Raw genomic sequence first — 20,896 nt, 5'->3', positions numbered from 1 at the left:
AGGAGTTAACTGGAAGTTCTCGCCAAGGACATGGACAGTTGGTGTTCAGTGTTACCTGAGGCCGGAGTGCACTTGTAGTGGAGCGGGAACCGACCAAGTGTACGGGGCGGCTTGGTGGAGAGCCTTTCCTGTCGCCTGTGAGGAGGCTTGTTGCTGCCTTGAGTTGCTTGCTGCTAGTTCCGGACACGGCTGTCTACGGTTGTCCATTGCCTTATTGCTGCCTGTTGTACCCGACACAAGCCATATCGGACGTCCAGCAAAAAGTTAAGTGACATTGTACTTAGGACATGTGTGCGAAGGTGTTTAGGGCTGCTACCTCACTTCTGGTAACTGTAAGCACATGGGTGTTACCATGGAAGTAAAGGTGTGCCTATGAAGAGTTCATGGTGTTTAAGACAGGTGTTAAATATTAATATAATGCACAAGCATGCCTCTTGCAGCTAGTGGGAAATTGTTGTTTGATGTAATACGTAATCAGCTGCATGGCCGTAATCTGTTTATCAAATATACTGCATCTGAGTGCTTGGTAGCCTTAGCACCCCAGTAAAGCTTATAATGAAATCTTCAGAATTGTGCTCATTACAGTTTTCACTGAACAGTGGGGCATAAGAGATCACGTAATTTAATTGTGACTAAGATTGGAGTGCCCGCTGGCCTTGCTAGTAATTGTAAGCTATTTCTAAATATCTTAGTAGCAGGCAATTCTCCTTAAGGTTATTGATAAGATCTGCGCTGTTGGTTGTACCTTGCCTGTGTAGTTCATTCGTAATGGGGCAAAGGCACTCTCCCATTTTATTAGTGAATAATTTAACCTGTTATTTAATATCTTTTGGTGGTTGTTTACATTGTCCCTGCAGACCTGTTCTATGCGCTTGTTAAATGTTACAGCTGGCTGGCTGGCGTTTTGGAGTAAGTGCTACTTTTCCAGCTATTGGTCCCCGGGATGTGAAATCCTGGGTAGTAGGAGGTGACTCCGGGTCGAAGCTCGAGAAGTGGGTCTTGTATGAACTGTCACTTTCCGGCTTCTGCCTTTGCCTTGACTTCTCCAAGATAAGTTTTCGTTCTGCCTTCGAGTGGCACCATATAGCGGAGATGCTGAGTCGCAGATACGCACAACAAAAAGACTCTTACAATTACACACACACACACACACACACACACACACACACACACACACACACACACACGCACGCACGCACGCATGCACGCACACGCTCCCCGCTAATTAATTCTGGTGATAAATATATTTACTTGGGTATTTATTACATTTATTAAACCTTGTCTCAGGAGCAACATACAATTGTGCTACTCTTAGTAAGACTTTGCGCTAACTATGGTACTGGGCATTGGAGCCAAAATTTGAAACCTTAGTGATATTGATTAACTCTTGAGTGCGAGTACAAATTTCTCTAATTTTAGTTTCGTCATACTGATTCAAGATGCTTGTTACATGAAGCAATATGTTTCTTGACTCATTTGTGAATGTGGGCTCTTCATGTTCGTAAGTAAAGCTCTCTGTGATGACAAATCTCACTCTTATTATATCTCTAACTGCAGTTAATTTCTGTGACACAGTTGCAATACCTAAACAAATGTGATGAATTGTGCAACACTGTAGAAACTTTTAATTTGCACTGTAGAATTTGTTAAACAGCTTACAAAAAGTCTGGTAGGTCAAATTTTGTTCTTCAGATATTTTAAAGCACACATGGTGAAATGCTAATGTCATGGTCATTGGAGAAACCCTTCTGGAATTCAAATGTTGACCAAATTGGTATCTCCTACTTGCAGATATGCTCAACCATCCCTAAGCACAGTCCCTTTTCCAAAAAAAATTAGAAGACAGTTAATGTCCTGTAGGTAGACATATTTTTTAGCTTTTCAGATCCCTCTCATAGAATACAACAACAGTCAAAAGAAAGAGCATGTAAGAAAGAGCATGTAAATTAGGAGAAATATAAAAAAGTAGAAAAATAAGTTAATTTGTACAAAAAAACTTCGAATAAAATGCAGAATTGACAAATAACATTTTCTATGATGACTAACATTTCTTGACTGGAACATAAAAATATGTATTTACCAACCTTCCCATCTGGTAGAAATCTGATGAACTCCCTTTATCAGTCTTTGGAAATCCTTCAATGGTCACAGCATCAATGCCAAACCTAAAGCATAAAAACAGAATGTCAGGAAACAATACAGATTTAATATTCCATATTTCACTTTTCTCTGGATATTTAGTTCGGTAAACACTGCTTCCATTCTAGTACAAGGCCTGTTCAAAAAATTCTGGAACATTCGTAAATTTTGCACCAATGGTGTGTTGGAGCAAAATGCAGTTGACATCCTTACAAAGCCTGCATTTAATGTTTTACTGCCAAAAGTTTAATTGTTCTATTTCTGTTAGTTGTTGGTCATTGCTGTACTGACTAAAATGTTGTAACACAGGTTGTGAATTTCGAGATGACAGAGTTGGAGGAGCAATGTTGTCTGCATTAAATTTTGCTTGAAACTCAAGAAAACCTTTACAGAGAGACACCAAATGTTGCAGGAAGCCAACTGTGATGAGTGCTTAAGCTGTACTCATTGTTACGAGTGGTTGGGTTGTTTGGGGGAGGAGACCAGACAGCGAGGTCATCGGTCTCATCAGATTAGGGAAGGAAGGGGAAGGAAATCGGCCGTGCCCTTTCAAAGGAACCATCCCGGCATTTGCTTGGAGCAATTTAGGGAAATCACAGAAAACCTAAATCAGGATGGCCGGATGCGGGATTGAACCGTTGTAGTTCCGAATGCGAGTCCAGTGTCCTAGCCACTGCGCCACCTCGCTTGGTTGTTACGAGTGGTTCACATGGTTTAAAAATGGCTAGATGGAAGTTAAAGATGACCCTCATTCTGGATGGCCTTTGAAGTTTACTAATGATGCTCATGTCAGGAACATCGTGAAATTGGGAGTGCCAATCGAAGACTGACTGTCCAAGAGATTGCAAAAGAACTTAACATTTCAGTAGGATCACATCATGAAAACCTGACACAGCATCTTGGAATGGATCATGTTGCTGCCAACTTCATCCCACAGCTCGTGAGTCGAGACTAGAAAGACCATTGTCTTGTAATGTATGAAGAGCTTTAGGATCATGCAAATGAGAATGAGATGTACCTTAAGAGAATCATAACTGGTGATGAGACATGGGTCTATGGCTATGATGTTGAGACTAAGGTGCAATCTTCACAACGGTTCTCTATGACCAAAAAAGGCTCATTAGTTCAGGTCAACTGTCAAAGCCATGCTTACAAATGAAGGATTAGTTCATCATGAATTCCTGCCACATGGGCAAACTGTTAATCGATGGTACTAACAGGACATGTTGCAACACCTGTGAGAAATTGGCCTGAAATGTGGCGGGGCAATTAATGGCTCTTGCACCATGACTCATCCTCTGTACTCTTCAGACCTGACCCTGTGAACTTTTTTTTTACTTCCAAAGTTGAAAACCCCATTGAAAGGACAAAGGTTTGCAATGACAGAAGATAAAAAGAAAATTCACAGACACTGCTTCATGCAATCCAGCAAGAGGCACACGAACACTGCTTCTGAAAGTGGAAACAGTGTTGGGAGTGATAGGTCAATTGTGATGGAGAATATTTCAAAGGAGACCAACCACAATAACTTAAAGGTAAGCATAGAAAAATTTTGAGGGCAACATTCTGGAGAGTTCTGAGAAGACCTCGTATAAATATTTCCCTAAATGTAACATGACCCGAATTCCCTCTTCCCAGAATGTTACATCCACTGAAGTGGCAGCCTAATGGACACTACTGGAGTCAGACAGCACCTCAATTATTGTTCTGCTCTTGTTCCCTCTACCATCTCATAACGACCTCATTGTCGAAGGGACGTAAAACTCGTATTGTCCTTCCTTCCTTCCATTTCCTCTACATGCATCTTTTTTCCCAGTGACATTTTTATTACTACAGTGTATTGGAAAGTATAACCTCAAAATTCTTCTTTTGTTCAAATAATTTATGGGAATGTAGCCAAGCAATGTCATCAACAACTGCCGATATTTCAATAGGGCGTGCACGTGTCAAAATATCAGCAGTTGTCAACGACGCCACTCAGTTGCATTCCAGAAGTTATTTGAGCACTGTATATGCCATGAGAAACTCAGGCCTCACAATTATTCTTCTGTTTCCCTACGTGGAACATATTACATTATTATTCAAACTAATATTATCCTGGGAAATGCAAAAAATTAAAAATGTCACAGCAGCACATTTACTCTCTAGAACCCTTAATATCTTAAAACATGAAAAAAATAAATAAATAAATAAATAAAATAAAACCTCATATCATCTCCATCTCAGTCTTTCTGCTCAGTGTTCCTACTTTCCACAAGATATCTCGAAAAAAATAAGAGTACATCATTCAGCAGAAGGATGGGGGGGGGGGGGGGGGGGACTATGCACGCACTCACGCACAGCCTGTGCAGATGCAGAAAAGTGACTGGTCCACACATATTGTTAACTGAATACTGCATATTATGTCTAGTATTGTGTGATATTCTTGTCTTTCTGCTAACAATCCAACTCAGGTGTTTTGTAAGCATATTCTTCCAAGATCAATTACAAGAGCATAAAAAACACGTTTGCCTAAGAAAACAGAACTGCAGCAGAGTTATCTTATTTCTTCATGTAACTGTCAAAGTAACTTAATTACCTTCACAGCAAAAAATTAGGTCTTTCAAAAAATGGAAGTAATGCCCTGCTTAAAATGCCATTTCACACATATGAATTCCAGTTATCATCGCTGGAAGATTATATCATTATCTTCCTTAACATACACGTAATCATAAAAAAAGTTAAAGTCAAACCCACCATCAAAACTAAATTATATTAACTATACAACACATAGAATTAGTGGTCAACATTATCATACAAAATCTGCAAAAAGGAGTAAGTACAAAGCCTGTGTACAAAAACTAAATGAATAACATTACAGGGCTTGTGACACATTAGTTTACCTTTACACAATCCACATCTACATCTATACTCTGCTAACTACTATACAATATGTAGTTAAGAGTACTTCCCATTGTCCTGCATATCACAGTTCCTCTCACACCACAAATTGTAAAAGAATGACTGCTTGAATTCCTTTGTGTGTGCCATAATTAGTTTAATCTCATCTCTGCTGGTCCCCCTGAGAGTGATATGCAGGGGCTCCAATATATTTTGAGGTTCCTAGATTAACACTGGCACTTGAAACTTTGTAAGTGGGCTTCTGTGGAATAGTTGACACCTATTTTCTGCAATACTTTGAAAGTACAGTTAGCTTCTAAAGACAAGCAGTCCAAATAGGGGGAAATACATACCACTTCAGCTGTGTTTTCACTATAAGGACACGAGGGAGTACAGAATGATTGGCTACATTCTGACAACTCAGTAAACCACATACCATAGTGTTGAAGGTAGAGGAGGTATTTTGTTAGTGGATCCATTACCAAGAAAGAGTGTTTTAGACAGTAAACAATGCATGGAAAGGACAGTTTAGCTCTTATGAGTACGACAGACAAGGGAACATTTTAGCCAGTTAGCAGTGGAAGCAGAGACATTAAAATTCCTCAAGGTAGTTTACACACAAAAATGCACAAAGTACTGATGAGATAAGAGCAAACCACGAAAACAAGCAGCCTGAATGAACAGTTTACATAAATTCCACCTCAGTTATGTCACCTATAAAATCAGAAATTGTTATGCAATTTGAACACCTGTGTAAGGCAGATCAGGACTGGTGAGTTTGTTTGAAGAAAATAAACAACTTTGGCAATCTCCTTAATGTACTATGAGATCCCTACAGGCCTATAGCCCAGAAACCATTTCACTTAACACATCAGTTGCAGTCTGTAGTAGAGAAAAATTTTTCAGATTTGCTAGAAGCAGGTGCAATGCAGATTTATTACTGGCAGATTCGATCCACATGTGATTATTATAGAGATGATTTCTGAACTCAAGTGGAAATCAGTGGAGAGAAGAAAACATTCTTTTCATGGAATACTTTTAAGAAAACTTACAGAACTGGCATTTGAAGCTCAATGAAGAATGGTTCTACTGTCATCAACATATGGTCACGTAAAAAGTATTCATAGACCAATGTTTACCTACAATAACTTTATTTACTGTATTAGAACTAAAGACCACAACCAGACATGTTACTTGATAAACTACAGTAAGGGGTTTCCTTCCTAAACTGTATACATAAAACGGTTAACTAACTTAGCCTTCTGCAAAAAGTAAATAAAAATTCTGTACTAGCTGACTTCACATATTGAGAAAAAAATGTTCATACACTATTGGAAATGTAAATATAGAAACAACTAATGAACTGCTTGCAGCAAAGAACACCTTCAGTGGAAATCTGCACCTTGTGCATATTGGTTCTGATATGTGATGAATGCATGCAACAGCAAAATGGGCATGCAGGGAAAGAAACAACTGTACAGAAAAGGCAAATAGTTATCTCTCATTATGTAAAGGGAAAGTAATTTTCAGAAATAGTTCATATTACTTGTAGAAACTGAGTTATTGTGCAGTCCATAATATCGAAATTTAGAGAAAGAAATGCTCTAATTAGTAGCGAAAGAAGGGGTTGAGCACAGGAGCTAACACAAAGAGAACGAAATATGTTCATAAGGGAGGGTCAAAACATATCATAAATCAACAGCTTCTTTAGTTCCTGTGCATATTAATGATCAGTTTAAATAGTTCACATTATGGAGCTAGGGTATATAGAAGAAAATCACCCTTCAGCAAGAAGGACAAGAGACTAAGACCTGATTTCTCTCAAGTGCATATAAGTAAAAACACAAGTTTTTGGGACAAGGCACTATTCACAGATGAAAGTAAAATTAATATATTTGTAAATGATGGCAGAATTTGTTGTGGAGATGATCAAATACTGAGCTGCATCCCAAACACATTCAACCCCAGTAAAGCAAGGTGCTGAAAGAATTATGGTATGGGGGTGTATGGCTCATCTTGGGTGACCGTTTTGACAGATTTCGGTCTTTAAATAGCCTAAAGGAAACTCTGCAAACAAGTGCTAATAGCTTGGGTTTAGGGACAAATTACTACTTTCAATGAGACAATGACCCTAAGCATACAGCAGAAATCGTTCATCTGTGGTTGTCGTACCAGACTCCCCATATACTTACGTTTCCAGTACAGAGCGCAGATCTTAACCCAATTAAACATCTTTGGATTATGCTTGAAAGAATGGTCAGGACACATGAAATACAAATTACAACTGCTCTGAAACAATGTCTACAACAAGAATGGGGAAATATTACCTTAGAGACTGCCAAAAAATTTGTTTAAGCTGTGTCAAAGAGGTTAACAGAAGAGATACATAAAAGATGAATGTCCGCAAAGCATTAACATTCTCATTATATTTATGTACTTAGTAACTTCCTTTGAATGTATGAATACTTTTATCCTCATTGCGCGATGCCAGCTGGTACAAAATTTTTATTTGGTTTTTGCAGAAGGCTACAGCTTAGGAAGGAAACTGTTAGCAGAGCAAGGTTAGGCATTGAAAAAGATAAGTAATAGATTGTTCATTATACTTATATTCTGATAACACATTAAATGTAGCACACTTAAGAGAGAGAACATCAAGAGCAAAGACAGTCTACTCGTCATACTCAACATATACAAACAAAAGAACCAAGGAGCCAGATTACCAACATAACACTACCACTTAATCTGGCGACAATTTCAATTTATGAACAAGATACATGTGCTGCTCTCTTGCAAGTGGTTTAGTTAATACATCAGCAGGCATTTCCTTTGACTGCAAATACTTAACATCAATCTCATTTCTTTTAACACATTGTCCAATAAAATGTCCTTCATCACAAACATGTTTTAATCTAGAATGCAACACAGGATTTTGTGACAGTCTGATAGAACTCTGGTTGTCATGTAAAACGATTACAGGATTTTGGTGCTTATTAAACAATTCACTTTTTAGCTGTCTCAAATAAAGTGCCTCTTTGGCTGCAGAATTCACAGCTGCATATTCAGCTTCAGTAGTTGAGGTTGCTACATCCTTCAGTTTCTTGCTCTCCCATGAAATTATGTTTTTCCCCAGAAGAAAAACACTTCCATATTGTGACAACCCTGTAGTTAAATCACCTACAAAATTCAAATTAACAAAACCAGTTATATTCAGATACTTGAAATCTCCTTTGTCAAACACAATGCCATAATCTATAGTATCCTTGAGATAACGTAGCACCCTTTTTGCTGCCTTCCAGTGAACACTAGTAAACTTACAATTATACTGCTTAAAACAATTGCTGCATAAGATGTGTCAGGTCTTGTATTAGTGCTGATATATAGCAAACAACCTATAAGTTATTGATATGGCACTTGAACTTTATCATCCTGCATATCCCAAAGCTTTAATCCAGCTTCCATTGGTGTTCTAACAGGAGCACAATCGACCATATCAAAGCATTTCAGCACATCTTCAATATAACCCTTCTGGTCAAGTTTTAAACTACCTTCCTCCCAGTGTCTGTTTATACACATACCGAGACACGACTTTGCTTCTCCTACACATTTAACTTCAAAATTCTCAGACAATCCCTGATACAACTTGTCTTTCATCACACTGTTATGACACAAGACATAAAAATCATCTATAAACAAAGCAATAATTGCAACATTTTTACCTGACTATTTGATGAACACACAATCTTCATTGGTATTTGCAATATAACCTAGGTCTAAAAGCGTACATTTTGCCTTTTCATTCCACTGTCTGGCCAATTGTTTCAAACCATAAATGGCCTTAGTTAGTTTATAGACTTTACCTTCACTCCCTTTTAAAACAAAACCATCTGGTTGCTTCATGAGAATAGTTTCCTCCAAGTCCCCATACAGAAAAGCAGTCTTAATATAAAAATGATAGATCTTAAGATCAAGATTTACAGCTAAACTAATGAGAGCTCTAAGAGTACTATGTCTCACAAAGGTGAAAAAGTCTCACAATAATCAATACCAAATTTTTGTGTAAACCCTTTAGCAACAAGTCTAGCACGGTGGAGTGCTGTACCATTCACATTCCTTTTCAGCTTAAATACCCACCTGTTACCTACAATACTTTTATTACTCTTTGGTGGGTCCACAAATTCCCAAACAGTACTGTTCTTGAAACACTTAATTTCCTCTTTCATGGCCTTTATCCAGTCTTCTTTGTCACTCCTCGACATGGTATCCTCCAAATTCACAGAATCTTCTCCCAAACTAGAAAAATCACTTACCAAATAGGTGACATAATCCAGGTACTCCTTGGGTTTGGGTACATGGGCTGTCTTCTGACTGGTTGGTCCTCTTCTAAAGCATCAGGGTCCTTCGGCTGCACCTCAGTCTCTTCTGCGTCTGCCACCGACTGAGTATCTGGGATGTAGTGTGGGTCTTGATCTCTGTCACTTCCAGCACTGCTGAGGTCTTATTCTTCCTCTGCCTCTCCCCATTCAGCATACTGTTTATCTGACCAGAACACACAGTAATCTTCATTATTAACAGCTGGTGTCCTGGTATTGTCAGACATGCACTCATTCTCCAGAAAAACAACTCCAACCTTTCACTATTTTCTTGGGGTTCTGTGGATCAATTAGTCTGTAACCTTTGCTCATTTCATCATAACCTACAAAAACAGGTTCTTTAGCTATGGCATCCCACTTTCGTCTGTTTTGATCTTGTATACGGAGAAGAGCTCGACAAACAAACACCTTTAAATGGTTCAAACGAGATATTTTTCCAGTCTATAATTCCTGTAGAGTTTTACCATTAAGTGCTCTGTGTGGAACATGGTTCTTTATGTAAACAGCTGTATCGCATGCCTCTGCCCAATACTGCTTAGGCAGACCAGATTCAAATAGCATGCACAAGGCCATCTCACAAATTGATCTGTTGGTCCTCTCCAAAATCCCATTCTGTTCTGGGCTATAGGGCACACTAATCTGATGTTCTATTCCATTCTCTCTAAGCAATAAATCAAAATTTGAGTTCACAAATTCACTGCCATTGTCACATCTAATTGATTTTATCTCTGCACCAATTCCATTTTCTACCCAAGTTTTAAACTCACAGAAAAATTCAAATGTTTGATCTTTACTCTTGAGAAAGTAACAGAATGTCCTCCCGGAATAATCATCCCCTAGTTCATACATGTACTTAGCCATACCATGTGACATTTTCTCCATGGGGCCACATAAATCCATATGTGCAAGGCCGAGCAACTCAGATTCAAGTTGCCCTCCAGTCTTAGGAAAAGTGAATTTCGACATCTTACCTAGTACACGCGATTTGTACTTGTCAAGAGTTTCAGAGTCACAACACTCCAACTTTATGTCACCACTCTGTAAACATAGCATAAGTCCTGTGTCAACTCTTACATGACCAAGTCTACGATGCCATAAGTCTTCCAGATTAATAAAATTTTTAACAGTGAGAGCATGTTCACCTGACAACACAGGATCATCGTTTTTTAGTTTATAAATGCCATTTGACTCTGATCCAGAACAAAGTATCTCACCACTTTTGAGCACCTCACATCCATCTTTGTCAAAAACAACATTTATGCCTTTCCTGATTAAAGCAGAAACTGACAACAAATTAGTTGCTAAGCCAGGGACAATAATAACCTCTTTATTGAGGATATATCTGGCGAACTGACAATAACATCACCTTTCCCTTTGCTCACTAATTCAACATTAACAGCACACTTCACAATTTTTTGTTTGCTATTTTCTGTTTCAAAATCTTTAAACCATTCCTTTCTTGATGTCATGTGTGACGATGCTCTGTAATCAATGATCCCCTCATTCTGGTTGAAATCTGACATACCAAGTGCACAAAACAATGTGCTTTTCTGTTTCCTTTGATTCTTTCTTTGATGATACTTGCTTCTGAGGACATTCGGACTTGAAGTGACCATACTTCCAGCTATTGAAACATTTCACTTTCTTCTTCTCTTGCTTGTCTTTTGAGAAACCCTGTTGTGATTTCTTATAATTCTTTGTAAATAAGGCACTATCAGTGCCATATTTGTCCAACTTGAGGTATTCTTCCACACTACTATTCACCAACTTTGCTTTGATATTTTCTGATGTGAAATTTTTGTCCGTTGTAATGGACTCTATACCCATCTGGTATGGTAAACAAACTTTTTGTAAACCTCTAAGCATAATCAGTGTAATTAGCCCGTCATCAACTGGTTTGCCCATGCTCTGCAGTTTGTTGACTACATCCAAGATGTGAGTAGCGTAATTTTGAATATTTCCTTCACATTTGGATGATGTAGTATCCAGCAGAACATCCCAGAGATTCATCCATCTGGTTTTATTCTTACAAGCAAGCAGTTTTTACAAAGTATCCCAAGCGTCCTTTGCTTTTGTTGTGTTTTCCATGTGTGCATACAGAGATTTATCCACATGCAACAAAATAAGTGTCCACACATCTATATCCTTCTCTGCATTTGTAGCAGTACTTGCACCTATGATATGATCCCATAATTTCTCGCACATTAGAATGAGTTTCATTCCAAACTTCCACGTGTTATAATCATCCTTGTTTCTCAGTTTGTCTACCACTGAAGTAGTGGTTTTTGTCAAACTTACATTTGAAGCCATTTTCAGACACTTGAATTCAAAGCACTAGAATACATGACGGATTTCTTCTGAAAAACGAGAGTTAAAATGTTGACGAAGTTGACAAAACACAAATCAAAACAAGTATCACACACAACACGGGCACATTTCCTAACACGCTTCTTCAGTTATTTATCTTCCTACCCACACACCAAACATAGTTCACTGCACAGATTTACCGTTCTGGGTCCATAAATTGTTAGCAGAGCAAGGTTAGGCACTGAAAAAGATAAGTAACAGATTGTTCATAATACTTATATTCTGATAACAACACATTACATGTAGCACACTTAAGAGAGTGAGCATCAAGAGCAAAGATAGTCTATTTGTCATACTCGACATATACAAAAAAAGAACCAAGGAGCCAGATTACCAACATAACAGAAACCTCATACTGTTAGTTTATCAAATAACATGTCTAGTTATCATCTTCAGTTATTCTTCATGAACAACGGTGAATGAATACCTTTTTCCATGACTGAACATTTAGGGTGAGGACCACAAAGATATAAGAGAAATTAGGGTTTTAATTGAGGCATATAGACAGTAATTTTTCCCCTGCTCTATTTGCAAGTGGAGCAGGAAAGGAAAGGATTAGTAATGGTACAAGATATCCTCACCATGCACTGTCCAGTGGATTTCAGGTTTGTATGTAGATGTAGATCAACACTGAGGTGACAAAAGTCATCGGATAGGGATATGCACACATATGTGGCAGTAGTATCATGTACACCAGGTATAAAAGGGCAGTATATTGGCAGAGCTGTCATTTGTACTCAGGTGATTCATTTGAAAATGTTTCCAACAATGTTACGGCTGCACGACAGCAAACAACAGGCTCTAAACACGGAATGGTAGTTGGAGCTAGACTCATGCGATATTCCATTTAGGAGATCATTAGGGAGTTTAATATTCTGAGATCCACAGCGTCAAGAGAGTGCTAAGAGTACCAAACTTCAGGCATTACCTCTCACCATGGACAACGCAGGCTCCGATGGCCCTCACTTTATGACCTAGAGTAATGATGGTTGTGTAGAGTTGTCAATGCTAACAGACAGGCAAAATAAGGTGAAATAATCACAGAAATGAATGTGAGAAGTACGATGAGCATATCTGTTATCACAGTGTGGCGAAATTTAGTGTTAATGGGCTATGGAAGCTGACGACCGACGTGACTGCCTTTGCTAACAGCATGACATTGCCTGCCATGCCTCTCTTGGGCTTGTGACCATGTTGGTTGGACCCTGGGCGACTGGAAAACCTTGGCCTTGTCAGATGAGTCTCAATTTCTGTTGGTAAGAATTGGTGGTAGAGTTCAAGTGTGGTACGCACCGAACGGAGCTGTGGAGCCAAGTTGTCAACAAGGCACTGTGCAAGAAGTTGGTGGCTTCATTATCATACAGGCTGTGTTTACATGGTGTAGACTGGGTCCTCTAGCCCAACTGAACTGATCATTGACAGTAAATGGTTATTTCTGGGTACTTCGAGACTATTTGCAAGCATTCATGGACAAACAACAATGGAATGTTTATGGATCACACTGCAATACATCACCATGCCACAACTGTTCACAATTGGTTTGAAGAACATTATGGACCCAGATCGCCTAACATGAATCCCATTGAACACTTATGGGGCACAATTTGTTTACTTTTCCCATTCCAAGGATTGATGATCATGTTGGCAAATGCAAATTCTCCACCATCTTATATACGTGTTACAGATACGATCAGATTTTTATAGCTATGAAAGGTCATACCATTCCATTTCACACGCCCACAATATGTTACACTAAGGTATTTGTATAAGTTGACTGATTTCAATTGTGGCTGAGTGATACTGTAGTCTTATGATATTACAATTTTAAATTTTGTGAGTTGCACAATTTTACATTTTTGCTCACTTAAAACAAGTTGCAAATATTTCACCCATTTGAAATCTTATTAAGTTTCAACTGAAAATTTGTGTAGCTTTTTTAGATTTGCTTTATTATAGATAACAGCATCAACTGCTAAAAGTCTGAGGTTCCTTCTGATACCATCTGCCATGTCACTGGCATATTAGATGAATTCAAGGGGCTTGGCACATTTTTCTGGGGCATTATGAATTATTTTTCAAGCTTTTAGGAGAAACACACACACACACACACACACACACACACACACAGGGGGTAGATGGCTGGGCACAATATTAAGAGAAATAATACAGTGGTTGTGGTGGTCACCAATGCTAGTGTAGCAGCAAACGAGAGCTCAGAAGCTTTGTTTAAAAACACTGCTTCAATGTGTCAGGTAGCCAGTATAAGAGCATGATGTGCAAATTTCAGGCACTCTCAGATAACTGGACCTTATCAGCTGCAAGGGTAATCCCAGCAGAAAATCCTGGGCCTCCAAGGTGAGTGGACCTTCTTAGGGGTAGTATCATGCCTACATATATAAAAATCCTTCATTAGAATTCTCAGAAGCACCTCCAGATAGACAGTCAATGGGAAGCAGCAAACAGCAAAATCATATAAAGAATAACAAGTAAATTAGAATCATGAAATAAAATGATACCTCAAGAACAAGCCATGATTGCCATTTGGTACACCTGTTGCCTGTGTTGAAACCATAGCCATTAGAGTTCTGAAGGCATATGACCATTCTTTGAAATCATCTGCAAATTTTTTATTCTCCTATGGAAAGAATGTGTGTTAGTAGTGAATGAAATGTAAAAACACACAACAAGAATGTATATACATATAGCCACGTCAACAGTTACCCTGTTCTTGAATGTATGCTTCACACCTTCCTTAGCACACATCCTATGGATAAGATTTACAAGATCTAAATTTGGAAGTTGTCCATTAAGACCTTCCACTTTAACATCAACATAGCCTATCTTCTCAGCATGTAATTCCAAGTTGACTGCAGCCTGTAAAAACAATACAAAAAGTGTTTAAAATGGTTGCTTTGTTGTATAATGTAACTACAATTTTAAATGTTTAATTACTCTTACTTGTATTGCACCTGCCCTTCCCATCATGTCCCCATGTTCCAGAACCCCTGGGTGGCCACAGGATGTTCTGTGATATGCTTCTAACCATGCCTGCACCCCAAGTTGTTCATGTTCTGTTACTAAGAAGATGATATCCTTTGCCCAGTACTTCTGCCCTGTACAGAAATATGACTTTCATTTTATTGATTTGAAGAAGACTCTTTGAAATTATCAGACATGGGTTGACATATAAGGGCAGAGTGGTTATTACCCATGCTATCAAAGACAGGTTATTTAGTTGCCCCATCCATACTATTACGAGTCAGGATAAATTAATTACTCTAAGGAATAACATTCATAAAGATGTCAAAACCACTTAGGGATTCACTTAACTTAATGGTAGACATTTTGCACCCAAATTACTGATAATATGTTTCATTTTTGTGTATTATATTATCTTCAAACATGGATTTCCCTCCTCAAAATTAAAAATATTTATTATGAACAGTGTAGTCTACTTACACCTGAAAAACTTGGCAAGTGACAACATGAGTGCAACAGATGGCATGGTTGTAGCTTCTGTACTCTTAGGTGGGCGATAGGGGGTAGACAGAACCAAAGCTTCCGTACTAGCACTTCTTGGTGCTCGTAATATAGCATACACATTCTTTCCTGTGTATTTCTGAAACAGGCAATTGATGTAATTGTGTCTCTTCTACATACAAATATCTTTGCAGCGAGATGGTGAGAGCATTCTAGCATATTTCTACCATGGAAAAAGATAAATATACTTACAGTTCCAGGAATTAAAGGATAATGCACAGTAAAATTGTGGGTATATGTTTCAAGATTAAGCTGTCCAAATTTTGCTAACAGCCAAGAGTACGGAATACTGTCAGGATGTCTTATAGCTTCATCAGCTAGTTCTTTCAAGTACTCTCTAGCGACAAGCCTTTCTTCATAATCTCCCTTGACCAATCCAGGAAGTAATGCATTTTCTGAGAAATATGTCCCTTTACAGCAAGAACAAAACAAAATTTTAGTGAACTGACAACACTCAAATCTATCTCAATATTTAGCATCACTATCCACAAGTCAGTGCTTCAACTATTCATCGAGCCATTATCTTACATTATTTATAGTCTACCAAAGACTTTCCATTATCATATTTATTTTTAACTTTTTAGTTTTAAGTGGAAAGGCTGTCTCAAAATATTGTTTAACTATATCTATGAATATATTAAACAACTGAAAATCTGGGATGGAATAGCAGCAGTATGGAAAAAAAGAGAACACACACACACACACACACACACACACACACACACACACACACGACCACTGTCATCTCAAGACAGCAAGGCTTGGCCTGATTGTGTCTAAAGTGAGAAGTGATCTTTGCTGGGGTGTGTAGTGGTGGAGGGACAGCAGCAGAGTAGGAATGGGGGAAGATGCTGTTACAGGAAGCTGTGGGGGGACCAAAGAGGGAGAGAAGTAGAGAAAGGGAAAGGACTATGCTAGCTAAATGGAAGGCATGAGATGGGCTAGAGTAGTTGCAGGAAAAGGGATAGGCAGGTGGAGGTCAGGGAGTAGCAAATAATAATAATAATGATGATGATGATTGTTTTAGGACACTAAACAATGAGGCCATCAGTGAACCTGCATGAAATAAACAGATACGGGTGATAAAATAAAAAGTTATGATAAATTTTAAGACCTAGTTGTTTCAACAAACAAAAATTTAAAATACAACATTTTGAGATTCATTTATCATTAAAAGCTGATAAAATACAGCAGAATAACTAGATAAGATGAAGAACAAAATACCAGGACATACTTTGAAAAGGATTCTAGAAATAATGGGTGACCAAGCCACTCAGCGGCATATTAAAATCTCTCACCCAATATTTTGGGAAGGAATCCTGTAATACCTTACAACATGAACCACACACTAGCCTCATTTTCAGTTGAAATATACAGCAGGCCAGTGGGAGACCCAGATCTGTCCTCAAGTCATCATATAAAACACACTAAATCAAAATATGCTGTACTGAAATCGGTGTTAAACATCTCTGACACATTGGTGGCTCCTTGGGACACCAGATAAAGCCATGTGTCCTACTCTGATCCTTGTAAGGGAGGGACTGAACACTGAGCTGGAGGTGGAAGGGACCAGTCTCCTCGGCAGTCACATCAGAATGTTCATTTCCCCGGATCCCTATGTGCCTTGAAATCTGGCAGAAAATTATTTCCGTATCCTGCCTCTACAATATAAGGAGACTGTCCTCGACTTTCTTGCCATGATGCCATCTCATTTGCTCCACTGCACACGGAATAGCAAACAATTCCACATAATAAATGGAAAATTGCTCTGAGAGCCTATCCTAAGGACAAATTCGGAAACATGGTGGAACAGCTGAGAATGTCTCCCTGCTTAGGCTCATCAAAGTAAACATTAATAAAATTTGGGTGGCAATTTAAAATCTCATTAAATTTAATTTTAAAAAATTAATTAATTTCAAAAAGGAACTCTGTCCTCTTTAGTAGCCTTGGGGATCCCATACTCCACCCCTGTTTTTGAACATTATGTCCTCCACCTGTAGTAACTCAAGGCTGTCCCTCATATAGATCTCAAATGGCCTCGTTGCCTGAGGAAAATTATAGAACCGACATTAAAGTGACAGCCGGGCAAAGGAGGCGAATGCTGGTGATTGTGGAACAGCCAGAGCCCTATATGCTTGCAGAAAATATTGAATAGACATTGGAGGCTCATCACCATCTGCACACAAGCTAGAAACTGGAATAATGCAATAATCCCAAAACCGGAATAATGCATGAATCCCCTGTTGACAGCCAAATACACTCGTGGTGAGCTACATCCAGCATCTTGAGGTATGAAGGTTGCTGACCCGTAAATCTAGCATTAACAGTCAAGCCAGGTTTGCATGAAGGCTATACAAAACTGGTGCAGATATGATGTCAGCTCCCAAGACTTTTGACTGGCAGATTTGAGAATGTTTAAAGCCTTGAGGCATCATAATTTCAATTCTTTAAAGTATGGCAGCAACATTAGTTTTTCACAAAATGAAGCCCAGATATATCACTTTTTCCTTAAAAGTGTGAACGGTATCCCCCAGTTTGGAGCAATTAAAAAAAAAGTACAAACTGTTTTCTTCAAAGAGAACTTAAAACTACTTGTGTTTGCTCATTCTGTCAAATACCTGACTGTCATTAACAACTGTTGAGTAGCTGCTGTGAGGTTGGAGGAGGCACAGAAGATGGAGAAGCCATACACTAACAAGGAACACACAAAAGACTATGCACCACAGCTGAAATACTGTTTATCCCTATGGTGAACGCCATAAACTTAAAACACTCCCTTGAGGAATGCTGTTCTGCTTAAAACAGTCCCGCAAGACATTTCTGACTCCGTGTCTAAAATACCTTTCATGGAGGAAGGACTTTATGGGAGTGGGGAGAACCCCATTCATAGAGCTGCAACACAATATTTTGCCTCCACGTAATATCTCAGGCCTGGAGGCTACTGAAGGTTTAGGCCTGCAGGGCTATACGCATGAAGGACGCATTTCAGGAAGAGCTCACATCTGTGTAACTAAGAAAAGCTGCTATTGGTTGGAAGAATTCAGATGGCGCTGGCTGTGAAGCATTTGTTGGGGTCAAGTACAGTGTGTTAGGTGGCGTGTTCATCAACAGGGTGGTCCAGCTGTCTTTTCGCCTCAGATTGTCAGTGTGGTAGATCAAATGGTTGAATTCAGAGGTAGCCCTGCCTTTGGTGATGTAGGGAGACGCCTAAGACAAGGCTGGAATACGAGGCCGTGGAAAGGGCCTTGTATCTAGTTTTATTGCATGGAATGAGCCCAGAGGCAAAGAGTTGCAGGCAAGGGTCAGATAGGAACAGGAAAGGATACTGTGTAGGTTGGTTGGGCAGTGGAATACCACTGTTGGAGTGGATGTTCCCCATTTTAAGGCATGGCGAGATGATGTTGGAAGCCTGATGGAGAATGTGATTCATTTGCTTCATTTAGACTAGATGTTAGTGAAACACAAGAGGGATGCTTCTATGTCGTTGCGCAGGGGGTATGTGGGGAAGAGTAGATATTTCTGAACAAGGTAGGGACAGGAGAGGGATTGCTCATCACTACAGATGCAAGGGCCACACATAGCTGGGCTGTATGGATGGTGGTTGCCCCCCCCCCCCTTTTTGGGGGGGGGGGGAAATGGGTGACATCTGTCATAGTGGACGTATTGTTAGCGACTGGTAGGACAGAGGTACTAACGTAGCAATCATCGAAGTGGAGGTTGGCATCGAGGAAAGTACTTGTTGGGTGACAAGGAGCAGGTGAAATGAATGGAGCAGAGCATGTTAAGGTTCAGAGGAAAGTGGATAGGGTGTCTTCACCCTCGGCCCTCATCATGCAGATATCATCAATGAATCTGAAACAGGTGAGGGGTTTGAGATTCTGGAGGGTTAGGGATTCCTCTACATGGTGTACGAATAGATTAGTGTAGGATAGTGCCACGCAGGTGCCATTTGCTGTACTAAGGATTTGTTTGTAGGTGATACCTTCATAGGAGGAGTAATTGTGGGTGAGAGTTTAGTGGGGCATGGTGACCAGGAAGAGGGTAGTAGGTTTGGAGTCAGCCGGTCATTAAGAAAGGTATTGTTCATAATCAGCAAGGCCACAAGCAATGTGAACAGGGAGATCGCGCCGACAGTGATGAGCAGGGTGCTGGATGGTAAAGGAATAGGAAAAGGAACAGGGTTGCAGGGCAAAAATTCTCTCTGTGAGGATACAGTAACCAGCCACCCATCTTCTACATGCTTTCAAGGGTACATAAACCTGACCACACAAGACACCCCATTGTGGCTGGTATACTCATTCTCCAACTAGAGCTACATCTATACTCTGTAAAAAATTGTGAACTGCATGCAGAGGGGCCAAAAAATTGCAGTACCACCTGTTGGCTTTGACCCATGATGTAACTATGTTGTACAATGTCACTGTGTGCAGTTTCTTAAGATGATCACGTTTGCAGATGGAGTAAGTAATGGTGCTCTCTAGTGTGAGACATTTGTGTTTCGAAATTGTTTGTGAGTGATGTTAGTGCGGCACTGAATTTTGTGCTGTGTGTTACTCAGTGTTATGGGAGCTTGTTTTCATTTATTTATCAGTGAGTTATTTTAATGACATGAGTTATTAGCTACTGATTTGTTTTCAGTTTTGGTTTGAAATTTAATTTCTGGATTTTTCATTTGGTCCTAGGTATGGATCATACGGTGAAATTTACTAGTCATCCATTAGTTGCCCTTATGGCTGACAATATGGCTGCTAGAATTAAATCTCCTCTGTTATATAGCCTTGTGGCAGAATGTGTGAAGTGCAAGCAGTCTGTTGAATTTATGAAATTGACCAAAGTTACTGCTTCTCAAACCAGAGATGAGTACATGTGGCAGTGAGCCCGCCCGGCTAGCTGCGAGCTCTAACATGCTGCTTACCAAGCGGGAAGGCGTGCCGGTTCCCAGTACGAATCCGCCTAGTGGATTACTGTTGAAGTTCGGTGTGTCAGCCAGCTTGTGGATGGTTTTTAAGGTGGTTTTCCATCTGCCTCGGCGAATGCAGGCTGGTTCCCCTTATTCCGCCTCAGTTACACTATGTCGGCGATTGCTGCGTAAACACTGTCTCCACGTAAGCATACACCATAATTACTCTACCACGCAAACATTTGGGGTTACACTTGTCTGGTACGACACGTTCCCTGGGGGAGGGGGGGGGGGGGGGGGCAGGGGCTGTCCACTGGGGGCCGAACCACACAATAACACTGAGTTCAGTGGGGGGTGGCGGTGGGGTGAGTGAACTGCTGTAGCCTGTTGTGGGGTTGTGAACCACTGAGGGCTTCGGTGGGAACAAAGCCTCTCTGTCGTTTCTAGGTTCCCGGTTCCATATACAATACACATGTGGCAGTGACACAATGCTTGAAGATTGATTAGCACAGGTCCCCTATTCAGTAATGGTTACTTTTTTTAGTGTGTGAATGATATGCCACACTAGATTTATTTGTCAGCTGACTGGGTGGTAAATACATTTTTTTTTTTATTTGCGGTAAAAAGTGAGGGGTGTGTGTGTTTACACACATCATTTTCTTTGCGATATGGGTATCTAGATTTATGTTGGCAGCAGTTT

The 20,896-nt window shown here is 39.6% G+C and overlaps 1 protein-coding gene across 1 annotated transcript in view; it reads right to left on the bottom strand.

Moving 5' to 3' along the window:
- LOC124619312 (glycosylphosphatidylinositol anchor attachment 1 protein) overlaps positions 1-20,896 on the bottom strand; it is an 82,331-nt gene that overhangs the window by 58,848 nt on the left and 2,587 nt on the right. The window contains exons 2-7 of the mRNA XM_047145620.1: positions 15,489-15,706; positions 15,216-15,375; positions 14,715-14,869; positions 14,478-14,630; positions 14,273-14,391; positions 2,085-2,165 (exon numbers count right to left, since the gene is read on the bottom strand). Coding sequence (XP_047001576.1) covers positions 2,085-2,165; positions 14,273-14,391; positions 14,478-14,630; positions 14,715-14,869; positions 15,216-15,375; positions 15,489-15,706 — 886 coding nt within the window. The remainder of the gene's footprint in view (positions 1-2,084; positions 2,166-14,272; positions 14,392-14,477; positions 14,631-14,714; positions 14,870-15,215; positions 15,376-15,488; positions 15,707-20,896) is intronic.

The sequence above is a fragment of the Schistocerca americana genome, chromosome 6 (genome assembly GCF_021461395.2).
Source record: "Schistocerca americana isolate TAMUIC-IGC-003095 chromosome 6, iqSchAmer2.1, whole genome shotgun sequence".
Classification (NCBI taxonomy): Eukaryota; Metazoa; Arthropoda; class Insecta; order Orthoptera; family Acrididae; genus Schistocerca; species Schistocerca americana.
This window is presented reverse-complemented; position numbering and strand designations above follow the sequence as displayed.